At 40.3% G+C, this 16,221-nt stretch overlaps 1 protein-coding gene across 1 annotated transcript in view; it reads left to right on the top strand.

Moving 5' to 3' along the window:
* Positions 1-16,221, top strand: part of SLC9A9 (solute carrier family 9 member A9) — a 332,485-nt gene that overhangs the window by 105,025 nt on the left and 211,239 nt on the right. Inside the window, exon 6 of the mRNA XM_034781731.1 lies at positions 13,049-13,154. Within this exon, the coding sequence (XP_034637622.1) occupies positions 13,049-13,154 (106 nt within the window). The remainder of the gene's footprint in view (positions 1-13,048; positions 13,155-16,221) is intronic.

The raw sequence follows: 16,221 nt of genomic DNA, 5'->3' as shown, positions 1-16,221 counted from the left end.
GTCCCTTTAATTCTATCCATGCATTTTCAATTTCTCAAAGAGATGGAAATTTGAATTAAATGCTTAATTGCTTTAATGATAGACAGTCAAAAGCTTTTCACTGTGGTGTAGGATCTGCTAGTGGACATACAGTAGAATGTTAACCATAAAAACTGTACTAATAAGAGAACTTATTCTACTTATTATTGTTCAAATATTGGACCTTGATGTGTGCTGCTAGACTAGGAATGAGAGTGGCAATTTGACATGATAATTGGTGATCTCCTAACAAACGAAATTATCTAGTCAAATGTTATAGAAATAAAATGGAATAATAAATTACTAGCTAAGTAAACATTGTATTTTCCACCTGATTTTTCATCAGTACATTGGATTACAAGGTGTTGTTTTTTAAATAGATTGTAATTGCCCTTGGTTGTGAAAAGAGATTAAGCCTAAGAAGGTGGTAAAAACTGATCTGTTGACAAGGCAGAAGCTGTTTCATATGAGCTTCTTATTTATCAGATTAATGACAAAATGGAACAATTTTATATTATATGTGAAGAATATAGCTCTTAGAAATTTAAACACAGATATGCAAATGAGAGGTACAGAATATTGTGACATAAGTGTTGAGAATGGGAAGACAGTGATGTAGCAGTCTAGGACTTGTTTTTTGTTTGTTACTTTCTTATACATAGTTGTATATAAAATCAATAAAGAAGAGGTTCTCCAATATGCAAGATGCTTTCCCACTGAACTTGCACATGGACTTGGACTACCACTGTACTTGTGTTTGGACACATTGGGAAAAGTGTTTGAGGGTCTTGAAAATATACCTAATACACATTAAATCTGGAAACACTGCAAGATACTGTAGAGACTTATGAAAACGTGTTCATCTATGAAGGAAAAACTGTAATACTGAGAATTTCCTGAAATACATTTTAATATTTTTCATTGCCTAAATTTTTTGTTAAATTCACCTAAAAATTTCTGCATTAAGTTCTGGGATACCTGGGAAATCCCCTCTGATTTCTGGAATGTAACCACATCATCTCTGCAATACAGCCTTTTTATTTTTCATGGCCCGTAGAAAACAAGTTCTGTCTGTCCCTATTGAATCTTTCATTCTACAAATTATGTCTTACCCTAATAATTCTTTAGAATTATCAGGAGAAGACAACGATGTTCCAGGCAAACCTTCAGATGGTTTTACTTCATTTTACTTGGAAAAGCACAGGCTTCTATATGCAGAATTCTCCCTTCTGTGCTTATGTAAATGTAGTTTTAAACACCAGAGTTATGTGTATATTTTTTATAATGCTGATCAAGTGGCATAATTTATCAAAAGTAAAGCAAATCAGGTGTAATTGGAGGTATCATCTATTCTCATTACAGAAGAACATAATCAATCAGCTGAGAACTCTTGTGATCAACTGGATAATTAGTGCTATTACAGGTGCAGCTTTAAGTACCTCAAGTTTTGTGGCTAACTAGATAAGATACTTCAGTAATGTTGAAGTATTAACAAGAGGAATTTAGTCCTGCTTGCCTGCTTTTCCTGGCTGAGCTTGCATTATTAAAAATGTTACTTTTGTTAATTTATTAATCTAAATACATTGCATCCTAACCTGCTGAGGGTTTGCGCTATGATTTTATTGTTATTATGTGTATGAAAAGGAAAAAAAGGGGGGTTTCCTTTTCTTAATTTTGGGTTTACATTGTTTTATAAGACTTCCTAAAATAAAAAAACTAAAACCAGATTATTTTTTAATATCTCATTTTATAATTCAGTATGGGCAAAGAAGGCATTCAGATTACTGAGAACAGTTATGTCTGAAGCAACCCCTCTCAGCCACATTCATACTAGTGACATTATTCAAACGTATAGAGTGAGGAAATATTCAGGCCCAGATTCTCAGCTATGATTCTGCCAACAGTACTATGGGGCTGATGCAGCAGCTAGGAGTTATGGGGGTATATGGACTCCCCAATAGAGTTGGTTGCAAATATTTTCATGGAAAATTTGTCCCTGTTTTTGTCATTTCAAAATTCAACACACCAGCCATCTCCTCTATACCAGCATCAGCAGGTGGTGACTTAGAAGCCACAATGTGGAAACTTGTCCTGAGCCTCAGAGATCCACAGCAGTTGAGATCCCCATGCAGTACATTATTTGTAACAGTGTCCCAGGATGGGTCATCTGCAAGGACTGAATTTGGGACCTCTGGATCTAAAAGCAGGACCCTATACTGCTTGACACATAGTAGCAGACCCATAAACCTGTCCAACCATAAGAGGGAAACAAAGACTTGCACATGGTTAATGTAGCTCTACACCCCCTGTGATCCCCATATGCCATGATGATCTTCTCTGGTCTAGATAACCCCTCGTTAGGGTTATTTTCCACAGGGAGTCTAGTACTGTGTAGCTGCACTGTGGTGCATGATCTGGGCCTCAGTTTATATAGCAACACAGTTGGAAATAGTTGATTCAAATAAGTAAGTCTGAGCATATTGTTCCTCTCCGGTGAAGAAACAAAAATGTCAGTCTTCCAAATACATGTGTGTTACCAGATTTGCCCATTACTTTGGAGTATGCTCATTTATTAGGGTTACTCTTTGAGAGGGGGAGGGTCTTTAATTCTATCAATGTACGGCTTGTGTCACATGTGTTTTCATATGGAGCTCTACTTCTCCCTTCTCCAAGTCCCCTCCCAATGGAGCTTTCCTACAATATCACAGAATCACAGAACTGGAAGGGACCTCAAGAGGTCTTCTAGTCCAGTCCCCTGCACTCAAGGCAGCACTAAGTATTACCTAGACCAGTGGTCTCCAACCTTTTTACGCCCAAGATCACTTTTTGAATTTAAGGGGCAACCCAGGATCTACCCCGCCCCTTCTCCAAAGCCCTGCCTCACTCACTCCACGCCCCCCTCCATCACTCACTCTCCCCCACCCTCATTCACTGGGCTGGGGTAGGGGGTTGGGGTTCGGGAGGGGGTGCGGGCTTTGGACTGGAGCCAAGGGAGCTCTGGGCTGAGTCTAGGTTCCCCAGGGCTGGGTTCCTCCAGCCCCAGATGAACGAACACACACACACACCCCTACCTACCTACCTACCAGTGGACTGGGTCAATCAGCACTTTCAAGCTGACCCCTTATATGTCCCTGGACTCAATAGGCTGGGCCAAGCAGCACTGTCAAGCTGCAGCCCTTATATGCCACAGGCATCGCACCGGAATAGAGTAAGCCTGAGCAGGCTGGGTCGAACAGCACTTCCAGGCTGCCACCCTTATATGCCCCTGACTCAGTGGACTGGGTCAAGCAGCACTTTCAAGCTTCTACCCCTATATCCCCCTGGACTCAGCAGTCTGGGTCGAGTAGCACTTTCAAGCTGCCACCCTCATATCACAGGTTCAGCACGTCCCTATCCCCGCTTTCACATTACAGTTGTACTGGTAATAACCCACTTGATGAACAAACCCCACAGTATTTTGGGGCGCTACAGGGATCTTTAGATTAAGTAAGAGAAGTGTTGCTGCAGAGTAACTGGGGAAGCTAAAAACACAAAAGAGTAAAGTTCAGAGAGGCAAGCAACCAGCTTAACCATAAAAGTTATTTATTGAATAATAGTGATAACTACACAAGGAGACCCTAAACCAACATAAATTACATTATTAAAAGTTACAAAAGTCATATATAGAAAAAACTATACTTGATCAAACAAGTCAGGGCTAGAAAGTTCTACCTGATGTAGAAAAGAAAACAGAAAGAGAGGGATCTCACCACTTCCATGAAGCTTGAACTGGTCAGGGTTCCCAGGTGACAGGCAGAGCCCCCAGCACGATCAGTCAGGAGAAAATGAAATCCCAGTGGAACTGATGCAGAATTTGGATCCATGCATCAGAATACATTTGAGTGTGGGTAGGAGTTTTTTGCGGGCAAACAACAATGGTTCAAGGGAGAACATTAGATTTGTTTATGGGTAAACTGATGACTCAAGGGTTTTCTTTAAGCTAGACAATAGGAGCTGATCACTCCTAGCTATGGGTGGTGTTCCTTCCAGGGAGCTCACAATGCAACTAGGCTGCTTCAGTATTTTTGATATCAATCAAGGATTTATTACTAGAATTGATCTGATAACTACTGAGCAGGGTGTGTGCTCATGGGTTCATTAACATCTGGAGCAGAGATCCCCCATCATGCAGTGCTTCCCTGCTTTTCTGGTCCCAGAGTTCGATGCGGTTCTTGCCTTGGAATCTCTGTTCTCCATTCTGTATGCTAATGGAGATGCCTCCCTGTCCCATCTTTGATGCAGATGAGGCTAGGGGAGTTTCCTTAATCCTATCACCCTTGTCAGGAGGGGTCTAGGTGTGTCTCCCACTACCCTTCACTGCTCTCTGCAAGTCTTTTCTCTGATAGGTTTTGGTTCAAGCAGAGGCTGGAGGGGAGGGGGGATGTCCTTCATGAGTCAGACAGGCTAGATACTGCGCCCTGGTTCCCCAAGAACACAGAGCTGACTGGTATCATGTATGCCGTATAATTTAAGATCTGCTGTGGTTACAAGTGCATCACTGACTTAGAGTACCCCATCTACCATAGTAAAGACTACATATCCAGACCTGCTTCCTCTCTTCATTGTGCTGATGGGTGAAACACAAAGTTGCATTCAGATAAATATCCAAAATTCCTTATTATCTGAAGTTCATGTTGGGATATGCCCTCAATGTGAGTTAACCCTCTGTTCTTCCATTGGACACAATCCATCAGTAAACCCTAGCTCCTCTTTCTGCTAATTCTCTCTTCAGTAGTAGCACCCTTGGTAAGATCCATTTTTTCATCATCTGGTGGCAGATCTTTTTTTCTGAGAGAGGACTGTGCAATTCACCCCATTGAAGAAGGACCCTCTGCTAGAGTGAGGAGAGGACCTCATAACCTGTGCTGAAACAGTCCTGCTATTAGGGATAAATTAAATGGTAAAGGAGTCTTTGCATTGGTGAAAGTGAAAAAGATATAACAAACTGAACTGACTCTGAAAAAAATTTGGATTCATTTCTCTCTTGGCCAAATTCATTTGTTCATGTTTAGTTTCTATCAGCTAAGCAATCTAAATGTTGTACTATAAAACAGACCTTAGGCATTTTATTGGATTCTGGCAAGGGACATTCCTTCTTGTGTCTGAAATTCTCCTTGGCCAATTTATGATACTAAGTTATAGCTGAGTAGCTTTGTAATGGATGCATTTCAAAGGTTCAGGTCAGATAACTGGTTATCTGAAGCTGATATCCATCTCCTTTGTTCAAAGTAAGGCCAGATTTTTGAAAGAGTGGGCTCCCAGCATTTCCAGACATTTTGATTTCCTTTCTTGGGAGATTTTAGCTGTAAACAACAAGAGAACAGTTTCCTTTCTATATTTCTGCACCTCTGCTTCTGCTCCTGGCCGAAGCCAAGAAGTAAAAAGGTGTGTTGGAAAGTAAGTGAAACATTAACCCAACATTTTCAGACCTTGGTTCCATTCTAATTCGGAGTAAATTCTTACTCAGTTGTATCTGATTTCCTAATCCCAAATGAAAGTTTCAATAATTAGAATATAGAAATAATTAGAACAAAAAGCTGAGTCCCAATTCTTTCCTTCCTTACATGGACGTGTAGTGGTGCGGGGGCCCTCCCACTCCAGGTCCTCGGGAGTCCACCCGCCTCACTATGTCACTGATACATCGGCCACCGTGGGGAATGAAGCAGTCTCCGCTCGCAGCTGGGGCCCAGGCCTGTGATCAGGCTGGGTGGGAAACAAACAGTCAGTTGGCCCCAGCCTTGGATCAAGGTGGGGCAACCCAGAGTCTGGGGCGGGGAGACTGCGACCCCTGGGTTGGGGTGGCAGGGGGGACGCAGGCCCACCCACTCCACTGCGTCCCGGCCCAGGGCCCTAGCAGTGACAAAGCGCTTTGTCAGTGAGTCAGCAGGGATCCATGCCGCAACACGCTGACTCACCCTCTGTCAGCGTTGCAGCCAGACAGGAGTCTGCTACCCCTAGGCCACTTCCACACTCCCCTTCTTGGTGTACCTGTTGCTGTGAGGAGGGGTCAAGGTTTATGGCAGCTTCCGGGAATGCGAGCAAGCCTTTGGGGGTCTGATCCATTGGTGGTCCGGGCCAGTTGTCTTCTCCCTCTGGGTTCAGGTCCAACAGCAGTCTGGGCGGTCCGGGCCAGTTGTCTGCTTCCTCCAGATCTGAATCAGCTAGTGACCCTGGTGGCCCAGGCCAGTCCTCTGCTCCCTCGGCACCCTCCGCCGCTTCCCAGCTCGGGAGGCCACAGGAGGCATCTGTTCTCTCCAGTGGTTTTCTGGGCCGCCTTTTATACTTTCTGCCCCTCCCACCCACTTCCTGGAGGAGGGGCAACGAGGCCCTGGTTCCGCCCACCAGGGCTCAATGCGGGGGCCCTCTGGGTCCTCTGGAGGCCACCCCGCCTCACTACAGGGTGCAATTCTCATTAACTTCAAAACTGCAAAATATTCTGCATCATTAATAGCCGTAAGAGAAATTAGTCAGAGCAATGCTCTGATTCTATGTACTCACAACTGGATAATATGAATGCCATGGGTGTTCACATTAGCAAAATGACTTGACCTTTGCCTTAACCATAAAAAAATGGGAGAATTGCTGGAAAGTGCTGCTTTAGGGCTTTGTCTTGGGTGCTGTTATTAGCACACTATTGTATAATGACATTCCAATCTAAAGACATTTTACTTACCCATAGCACTTTAAAAAAAAACTTCTGACATTTAAAGCATGGGAAGCACATTTACCTCCACAGAGGTTTGCTGAAGCATAACTATTTCAAAGCTACATGAACTCCCTTACCTTTGGTCATATTGATAATCACAAGGCCCTTTTCTATTTGGAGTTACTATGGTTACAGCTGCACAGAAGATGTGAGTTGTACTGTGGTGTGTGGGGATTTTTTATAAAAATAGATATTAACCAGCAGCTAGAGCAGTTCTGGCTCTTTACAAAATCACCGCATTGTGTTTAAAAAGATAATTCATAAAAACAGCAGTAAGACATTTCATAAACTGTGTGTAAATAATGTAAATTTAAAATATCTTTGTAATTAAAATGTTTTGTTGATGCTTTCTCCCTTTTTCTCATTGAGCTAAGACATGAGTAGGATGGGTGACTAGTAGTGTCAAGACTCTACAATTCAAATGGGAACTGTTATTTTTAGAGAAAAGCCTTTTCTGTATGGGTGGTTTAATTGGATTGTCTCTCATCTTATTTTCTTCCAATTTGTCATTGAACTGACTGTTAGGATCTGGGCTTATCAGATATGACAGATGATTGTTAACTTTGTTATAAGCAGAAGATTAAGAAGAGACAATGGCAGCCCCTTTGATCATTGTTTCCAGTATAGGTATTTAATATTTCATTTTATATATAGTTTACTTTCTTTTATTTTGATCAGATCCTCTTTTTTCTAAATCACATATACTGATCTCATTTATTTTCTGGCTCCACTTTCTGGGTCTCCTAGTTCTTTTCAGCAACAGAACAACAAGAAAGTATTGGATATTGTTAGTCTGAATACTGCTGTGATTTCTTGACATTTCAAGAATGTTTTTACAGGAAATTAATTACAGAAAATTACAGGAAATTAATAGCAAGCAGAGCTGCTCCCATGTATGCCAAAAATATCCTTTATAAACCAACTTAATAGACACCTGTGTTGACTTGGGTAGGGCCAAGATTGTGCTAGATTGAGCATTTGCTAACACATGTTACCTCAGGCCATGAAATACAGAAAGGAGAGAACCAGATTTGTCTTAGCTCAAATACTAAGAAATTCCCAGACACTTCATCAGCTTAGGTTTCCTGTCGCCGTATTTTTTAATGAAGATCATCAATGTGTTGGGAATCAGGACATTAATATGCGATCTGCACTTATGGCAGAGTTTTCTACTTCATCAAAAAAGTATTTGTGTGCAGTTCTCAAGGCAATATCTATCTATCTATCTATCCCTCCATTTATACTTACATGGAAATCTGAGAGCAAGATTTCAATCCTGAAACAGGCTAAATTATTTAAGCAAAAGTAGTTTGACTTTTGCATACTCACTATACAGTATTTGGGGAAGTACCTTGATTATTTATCATACTATATATAACCAAGCTCTATCTATTCTTAAATGTCTTCAAAAAACAACACAGTGTAGCATCTAATACTATGTTTTATTTCTAAGTATAAGGTAAAACTATGGTATCACAGATGTTCTGTGATAACTGTTGGCAAATGACTTTTTAAAGGAGATCATTCTACTTTCTAAAAAGCATTCTCACTGTAGTATAATTTAAGATATCATCCTCCAGGTATCCAAGTATTGATAAGTTATTTTAGTAGGTCCATGCATCATCCTGATTACTACTTACATGCACATATGGCTTTCTGTAAGCAGCTCACAATTAATCCTGTGACCTGCCATTCAGCAGAAGGACTCTGTAGAATGAGAGGGAAAGAAGTACATGCCATAAATATAGATATATAAATCTCACATCTGGTCCAAATTATTGCAAATTCTGATTCAAAATAATCATATAGACTATCTTTGAGGTCTTAACCCAGGTCAATATGAAATCCAAGCCATTGTAGTTTACAACTCCAGAACTCTTAGTTGAGAGACTTCTAGAATCTATCCGAGGCTAGACAACAATCTGTGGTCATCTACACTTGCAAGTCTTATCTTATCTTCTTCTCATATTTTGAGAGAGCTTGTTGGCATGGTGACTTAATGGCTGTAATATTTGTTTTGATTCTTCTCTATCCTTTTATTCATTTTGTTTGAAGAGATGCATAGAGAGATATCTTTGTGCAGGCCTGGATTCTTGATTCCTTACATTGGTTTTGTCTGGGTTTACTTGTCCTTTAAAGCTGGTGGCAGAATCTTCCAGGACCAACATTAGTTGTTCTGAAGGGGTGGGGGTCCTGTGGGACAGAAGGGACAGTTATTTCATAAATTCCAAGGCCAGAAGGGACCACTGTGGGCATCTAGTGTGCCCTCTGGTATAACACAGGCCGTAGAACTTCTCCAGAATATTTCTTAGAGCAGATCTTTTAGAAAAACATACAATCTTGATTTAAAAATTCCCAGTGATGGAAAATCCACCACAACCCTGGGTAAGTTGTTCTAGTGGTTAATTACCCTCACTGTTAAAAATGTATGTCTTATTTCCAGGAAGAATTTATCTAGCTTCGACTTCCAGCCATTAGATCATGTTATACCTTTCTCTGCTAGATTAAATACTTGTTCACCATGTAGATACTGATAGATTGTGATTAAGTAACTCCTTAACCTTCTCTTTGTTAAAATAAATAGATTATGCTTCTTGTGTCTATGGCTGTATGGCATGTTTTCTAATCATTTAATCATTCTTGTGGCTGTTCTCTGAACCCCCTCCAATTTATCAGCATCCTTCCTGAATAGTGGACACCAGAACTAGTCAGAAGTGTCAGCTGGAGATTCCCCTGTTTATACATTCCAACACACCAGAATATTATGATATCCTAACATACCAGAATATTTCAACAAGCACCAATCCCTTAGATCATTGTTTTTTACACTGTAGTCTTGTCTGCTCGGAGCTCTTTGTTAAAATGTCCCACCACTGTACTAGTGCTGGTGCCGCTCCCCTGGGTGGAAACAATAGCTGTTGGCATTTTTACTAAGAGGGGGGTTAGATAGAATAGTGGCTAATAATGTTGGCGGTCAATCTGCAATGGTGAAAGATTGTAATGACAATTTCATTGTAAACTCAGCCTGTGAGACTCTTCCCTAAGGAAATTTAAGACTTTTCTAGTGTATGGTCAAGTCCAGGGGAAACAGGAGAGAGAGGGGGCACTTGAAAATGGTAAAAGCAAGCCCAGCCCTGAATGCTCAATACCAAGTATAGATGGTGGCTTCTTGCTTGCTAAGTGGAAATGGGACAGCAAGAGAGAACATGCTCCTCCATCCAAAAACTATCATATATAGTACCTTCCAATGCAGCAGCATTTTCATTATTTCCCAGTAAGATTCCTTTCCTTTCCTTTGTTTCCACTCCTCATTTATAAGTTGCTTTATTAGGGGAAGCCAAAGTGGTACATGGGAATTTTGCTGTAGAACAACATTCCTATGTAGAACTCAAGATCAACTAGAAACACGGGTGCACATGGGTTGAAATCCACACCTCATCATGCAGCCCTCAGCATCAACGACTACAGCTCTTTTGATTTCATGCCCAGAATAAGGGAATCTTTCTAGAAACCCACTGATACCCACTGAAGGAACTGAACAGACATTCAATGCTCATTTCCCTCTCTGGTTTTCTGTCTCATGTAGGCTCTCTTTTTGCAATTGTTACAGGGGTCTCTTCTCTGTTTTTGGTACCAAACAAGCCCTATCAGGGTTGGATCTGGAGTTTAATAAACTTTGAGGGAGAAGCAGTGGAATCAGTGTGGCGGTTTGTGATTTAGGAAAGAAATCCAGGTCACTAAGGGCTTGTCACTTAAAATGCTACAGCAGCACAGCTCCAGCACTGCAGCTGCACCATTTCAGTGTAGACACTTCCTATGCCTATGGCAAAGGTTCTCCTGTTGGCCTAAGTAATCCACCTCTCCAAAAGCCAGTGCCTAGGTTGACAGGAGAATTCTTTCATCAACCTAGTGCTGTCTACACAGGGACTTAGGTTAGCTTAACTGCGTTGCTCAGGGGTATGGATTATTCACACCCGGGAGCAACATAGCTGTGTTGACCTAATTTTCTAGTGCTGTTGGCTTAACTAAATTGCTCAGGGATGTGAATTATTCGCACCCCTGAGCAGTGTAGCTGGGTTAATCCAGTTTTCTAGTGTAGAACAGCCCTGTTGGAATTTCCCTCTCCCCACACTGTTCAGGGATTGCTGGGAGCTGCTGTTCTATGGCATTCAATCTATAGCTTGGTCCAGGGGCAGGGCATGTTGCAAAAAGGGTTTATCTAAACTCTGCCTTCTCTTCAGATGTGGGAGAAACTTTGAGAGAGCTGGAGGGGCTAAGAAGTCTCTCCCAGAAGAAGGGGCAAGTGATTCATTATTCTGTTGATTTCTTCATTATTTTTATGCATTTTAGGCTATGTCTACACTAGCACTGTTGTCTGTATAACTTATGTAGCACAGGGCTGTGAAAAAACACACCCCTGAGCAACATACATTACACCGACAGAAGTGCTGGTGTGAACACCACCATGTCGGCAGGAGACGCTCTCCCACTGACCTAGCTACCACCACTCATTGGGGGTGGTTTAATTATGTCTACAGGAGAGCTCTCTCCCGTCGGCATAGAGTGCCTACCTTGGTACAGCTGTGCCACTGTAAGCTCTCTAGTATAGCTATGGCCTTCATTTCATTTGACTTGGAGTCAGACCCCTCTAGAGAGGGGCTCTGATAGCTTCCAGAAGGCTGGGGGAGGAAGATACTTGAAAGGGAAACGTTTTTTTGTTTGTTTTCTTGGAAATAACTTCGTCAGTGTGGATCTTTGTTTGGTTTGGCCTGCCACACCTATATAAACTTTTCTGTTGACCTTAGTTACTGTTTACTTTTCCTATTACTTATTTCACAGTTTCTGGATGATTTAGTTGAGGATTGGTCCTGCTTTGAGCAGGGGGTTGGACTAGTGACCTCCTGAGGTCCCTTCCAACCCTGATATTCTATGATTCTATGATTCTGCATTTAAGACCTTGTCAATAACTTAATATTAGAAGTGGCAAATGCTTGTTTTCACAGATATGAGAGACTGAATCATTTTCTATGGAATAGGGCATCCAGAATGGTACTTCAAAGCTGTTGTGTTAATCTGGATCATGGTACATAAAACCCCATAGGAGAACTGAACATCAGAATTGGGACTCTAAACTAATACTAGATTCCAAACACTCCCACTGGTGAACACGTGTTGGAAAATCCTTTCAGCACTAGTTTCAGTTCTACCAATATTCTGTACATAAGGTCCAAAGTTCTAGAAAGAGAAAAAAATCACCCACACAAAGCAAATGTTGGTTTGTGAATCTTCAGTGGTAGCTTTAGTGTAAAAATTCCCTTTTCTGAAATGTCAGATGTAAACCTGAAACCCTGGAGGCACTTCTAAACTTCAGGATTCCTTTGCTATGAAGATTTAGTCAATTGCACAATTATGTACCAGGATGAGCGCCAGTGAAGCAAATGCAGTGAGATACTGCGTAATTTTCCAAACATACAAATCATTAGGAAGCTTGACATTAAATTTTTGGTAGACAGGGAAATCTCTGTTTGTTTCATGAAAACAGTGAAAATGAACAGTAATACAGAGCACATGCACAATACTTTTCACCCATAGAACTCAAAGCACTTTACAAAGATGGGTCAGCATTATTATGCTCTGTTTACAGATAGGGAAACAGAAACACGAAGAGGCTAAGTGACTTTCCCAACATCAGTTTCCTTCTGACCCAAATTGAACGAGTTATTTCATCAGTAATCTCAAAATATAAATACAAGTTTTTAGGAAAAAAATGTTAAAATTAATGACACTACGTGCTTTATAAATATCAAAGAATTAAGCCTCACAATCTATTTGGGAGATCGGTAAGTATTAGCATTGTCTTGTTCATGAATAGGTAAATTGGGGTTCAGATCGCACAGGAGGTCCATGGGAGAGCCAGGGATAGTCCCCGAGTCTCCTTACCTCCAGTTCTGTGCTTTAGTCACAAGACTATTTCCCTGATATTAGGGGTAATTAAAGGTATAGTTTTAGTTTGTGTAAGACTGAAAGGTGGCAGGGAGGGAGTGGACATTTCTAGTTCATGTAAAGCAGCAAACTCTTAAAATTATTGCCGGATTTAGGGAACTGGTGTACTTAAATGTATCCCTTTTCTAATGTATTTCATTCAATTAATGTGCAAACTGTCATGTTACATTGTTTAGACGTTAAAACATGCTTATCAAAACTCATTCCCTTCCCTTTAGCTCATTAGCTATTCTAGAATTATGAAAATAACAAGCTTGCTTTGCTCTGTATGTTTCCTTCTAGTGACAGTTCTGGCTATTTTCCACGAGCTGCATGTGGATACAGATCTGTATACCCTCCTTTTTGGAGAGAGTGTCCTAAATGATGCTGTGGCTATAGTTCTCACATAGTAAGTACAAACATCTGTATTCCTTAAACAATGAAATAACTCTGAATTGTCTTGGTAAATAGCTCTCTCCATACAAATATCAATGTAGAGTTTAAAGATTGCATTAAAGGGGTACACTTCTGGAAATGTAATTGGTGCATTAAGTACTCAATTTGCAATGTTAATGGGAGTTGTGTGTCTGAACTGCAATTTTTGGTTGTGAATACTCAGCCCAGAAAACAATAAATGTTTTAAATGTGTATATTAAATCTGATTCATGTTCTACTCTAAACAATGTGTCTGAATGGAGTTGTGCTACTGGATCCTGTAAACATGGGAGGTTTGCCAGATTGGAGGCAGAAGTTCAGGACCAGAAGCTATCTCACTCCTTTTTTCTGCAATCTATTGTTTTCCAAGGCAAAACCACAAAGCAGTGCACTGTAGTACTGCTTACCCCCCTGTGTCTATTAAAACCAGCAGGCTTTCAGCCAGTAAATGTAAGATAATATTTCATAGCACCTTTCATTCCCAAGGATCCTAAAGCACTTCACAAATGATTGGCTCCATTTACCCTGGGTTTATGCTGCCATATAAACACAAACCCTAACTACGTGATTAGAAGGTTTCCAAGTTGGCTTCAACTGCCATGTCTGGCACAGCCTATCATTCTTTGGACCATTGCTAAAAAAGTAAAACAACCGCCCCACTGCACATTCAGAATGTGTTCTTCAAAGTTTCAATCAAACCTGATTTTCATAAGCATGCCAAAAGATACTTCTCCTCAATGAAGACTATTTCCCTGCTAAATGTCTTCTTTGGACACTACAGCTGTTCAAAGACAGATTTCAGGATTTTTTTTAAATTGCAAAACATTTTTTTCCCCTCTCTCTTTATAATCAATAACAATTTAACTTTTTTGCTGATATGTCCAGAAATATTTAACAGGCAGTTACCAAGTCTGGAAAATTTACAATCATATAGATAAAAGATTTGAAACATATAAGCAACTGAAAATAGGGGGAATGGGGTAGTACAGAAATATTCCAGCAACCTTAGATATAACTCTCACTACATGCTCTAGCTATACTAAAATATGAAAATAACTAACAAGTGAGTGAACAAGGCCTTGGTTCAGAAAAGCAATCCTATTCTGCAATTAAGCATGTATTTAACTTCTGTTGACTTCAATATAAGTTATGTACATGCTTAAAGTTAAGCATGGATGAAACTAAGCACATGTTTAAGTCTTTCTTGAATCTGAGCTATAATGCAGCCACCTCTGGGATGGAATACAGCAACTGTCTGATAACGCACAGCAATACTACTCAGAAGTGCTTTAAGGACAAGGCAAGTAGAAGAATTTCATACCCTGTTGAAGTTATAAAGTGAATTTTGGTAGACAATATGTAACGAACCAAACTGGGGATTTTTCTCCTTTGTTGTGACGGCTTGTTTTCAGACAGTACATAATTCTTGCAAGATATGTAAGATCAGAGTTAACACTCCTATTTAATTGTTCATTGTCTAAATACCAGTCCTCTTACATTCCCCTACACTTAAGCCCTGCTATTGTTTTTAGAGCAAGAACAACATTTCCATCTACTGTCAAGAGTGTGAGCACAGAATCTGACGATTATATGTAGCACAGATGTCACATTCAGTAAATGCAGTCAGAACGTGTACCTTAACGGAGTATCTGTTGTATCAGAAAACAAAATGGACAAAGGGAAATTTAAATCAGAGACTAAAATAACTGAAAGATTTGTCACAAAATAAAAGCACACAGTTAAAATAGGAATCTACTGTACTAACCAAACATATAAGAAATACAAGGATGGGTTTCTTTCTCTGATTCTATTGTATTTGAGCTGAGCTAGTGCAGGATATCCTAGCGAATAGTTATGTAACACTTACCTAGAAGCAACTCAAACAAACAAAGAAACAAAAAAGCCAGAATCTGTAAAGTATCATTCGTTTTCAGCAGTTGGATTGCCAAATAACATAGACTCCTTCAAAGGTCAAACTCTGAGGAACCACTGAAGTACAACGCAAATCTCAAAAGCCCAGCAATATTGTATAGTCCACAAGTCAGGAGTTTCTAACATCTCCTCTTTTCCCTGTACACAAATACAGGTCATAGGGTTTAGTCCATCAATCTGCAAGTGGAGACTGAAGATAGATAGGACTATGCTTGCTCTAAATACTGGTTTTTCTTCAGAGCTTTCTCATCTGCTTTTCTGTTTCTGACAGATTGTAACCCTAGTCTCTGCAGTAGGATCTGTTTACACTAGCAAGCTAATATATTTTTCTGTATATTTTCAGTAGTGAAATTTGTGTCAGACAGTAAGGGAAATGCCTACACTCCTATAGATGAGGTTGAAAAGAATCTGGGTGATGTTTAATTTCTAGCCTAAATAATGAGTTGTTGTACCAATTGTGTAAACCTCAACCCTACCATGATCTTCTTTCCTGCAGGCTTTTAAGTAAAGATGAACTGCTGATAAAGTCAACTTCAATGACTTAGCACCCCGGTAAATCAAACAACTTCCTTCTAGTTGCATGCAGAAGTATTGTGTTCTAGTGCAGCCACTTTCATCCCAGGGCACAGACGCCATTTTATTTTTATTTTTACTTTTTAAAAGTGTTACTCAAAGTTTCTTTTCAGTGTGGTGCAGTGGCAATGAGTGTATAACTAGACTGGCGGGGGAATATTTCAAAATGTGAAGCTCTATACACAGAAAGGATCAGTAGTAATAATACAGTGCAATGCTCGTTCATATATTATTTAATGAGTAAAGAGAAGAGAGAATGAAAGAGGAGCTGCAAAATGTGTTTCGTCGGACAGCTGAAGAAACCCTTGGCAAATGGCTGCAAGGCTGACTCATTTTAAATTCTAAGGGGGATCTTACATTTATGCATACTGCCTCTTAAAGGTGATTAAAGTGATTTAAAATGATTTGCCCGACCCTTTGTGGGTTCAGTGTGGGTTGGGAGGAGAGAGAGAAGGTTCAGTGTTCCTCCAGCTCCACTTCACCCACTCATGGACAACAAACATGACATGGCTGCTTGTCCTTCCTGAATGGAAGGG

Source organism: Trachemys scripta, chromosome 9 (assembly GCF_013100865.1).
Source record: "Trachemys scripta elegans isolate TJP31775 chromosome 9, CAS_Tse_1.0, whole genome shotgun sequence".
Taxonomy (NCBI): domain Eukaryota; kingdom Metazoa; phylum Chordata; order Testudines; family Emydidae; genus Trachemys; species Trachemys scripta.
The sequence above is the reverse complement of the archived record's forward strand: the minus strand, read 5'-3'. Positions and strand labels throughout refer to the sequence as shown.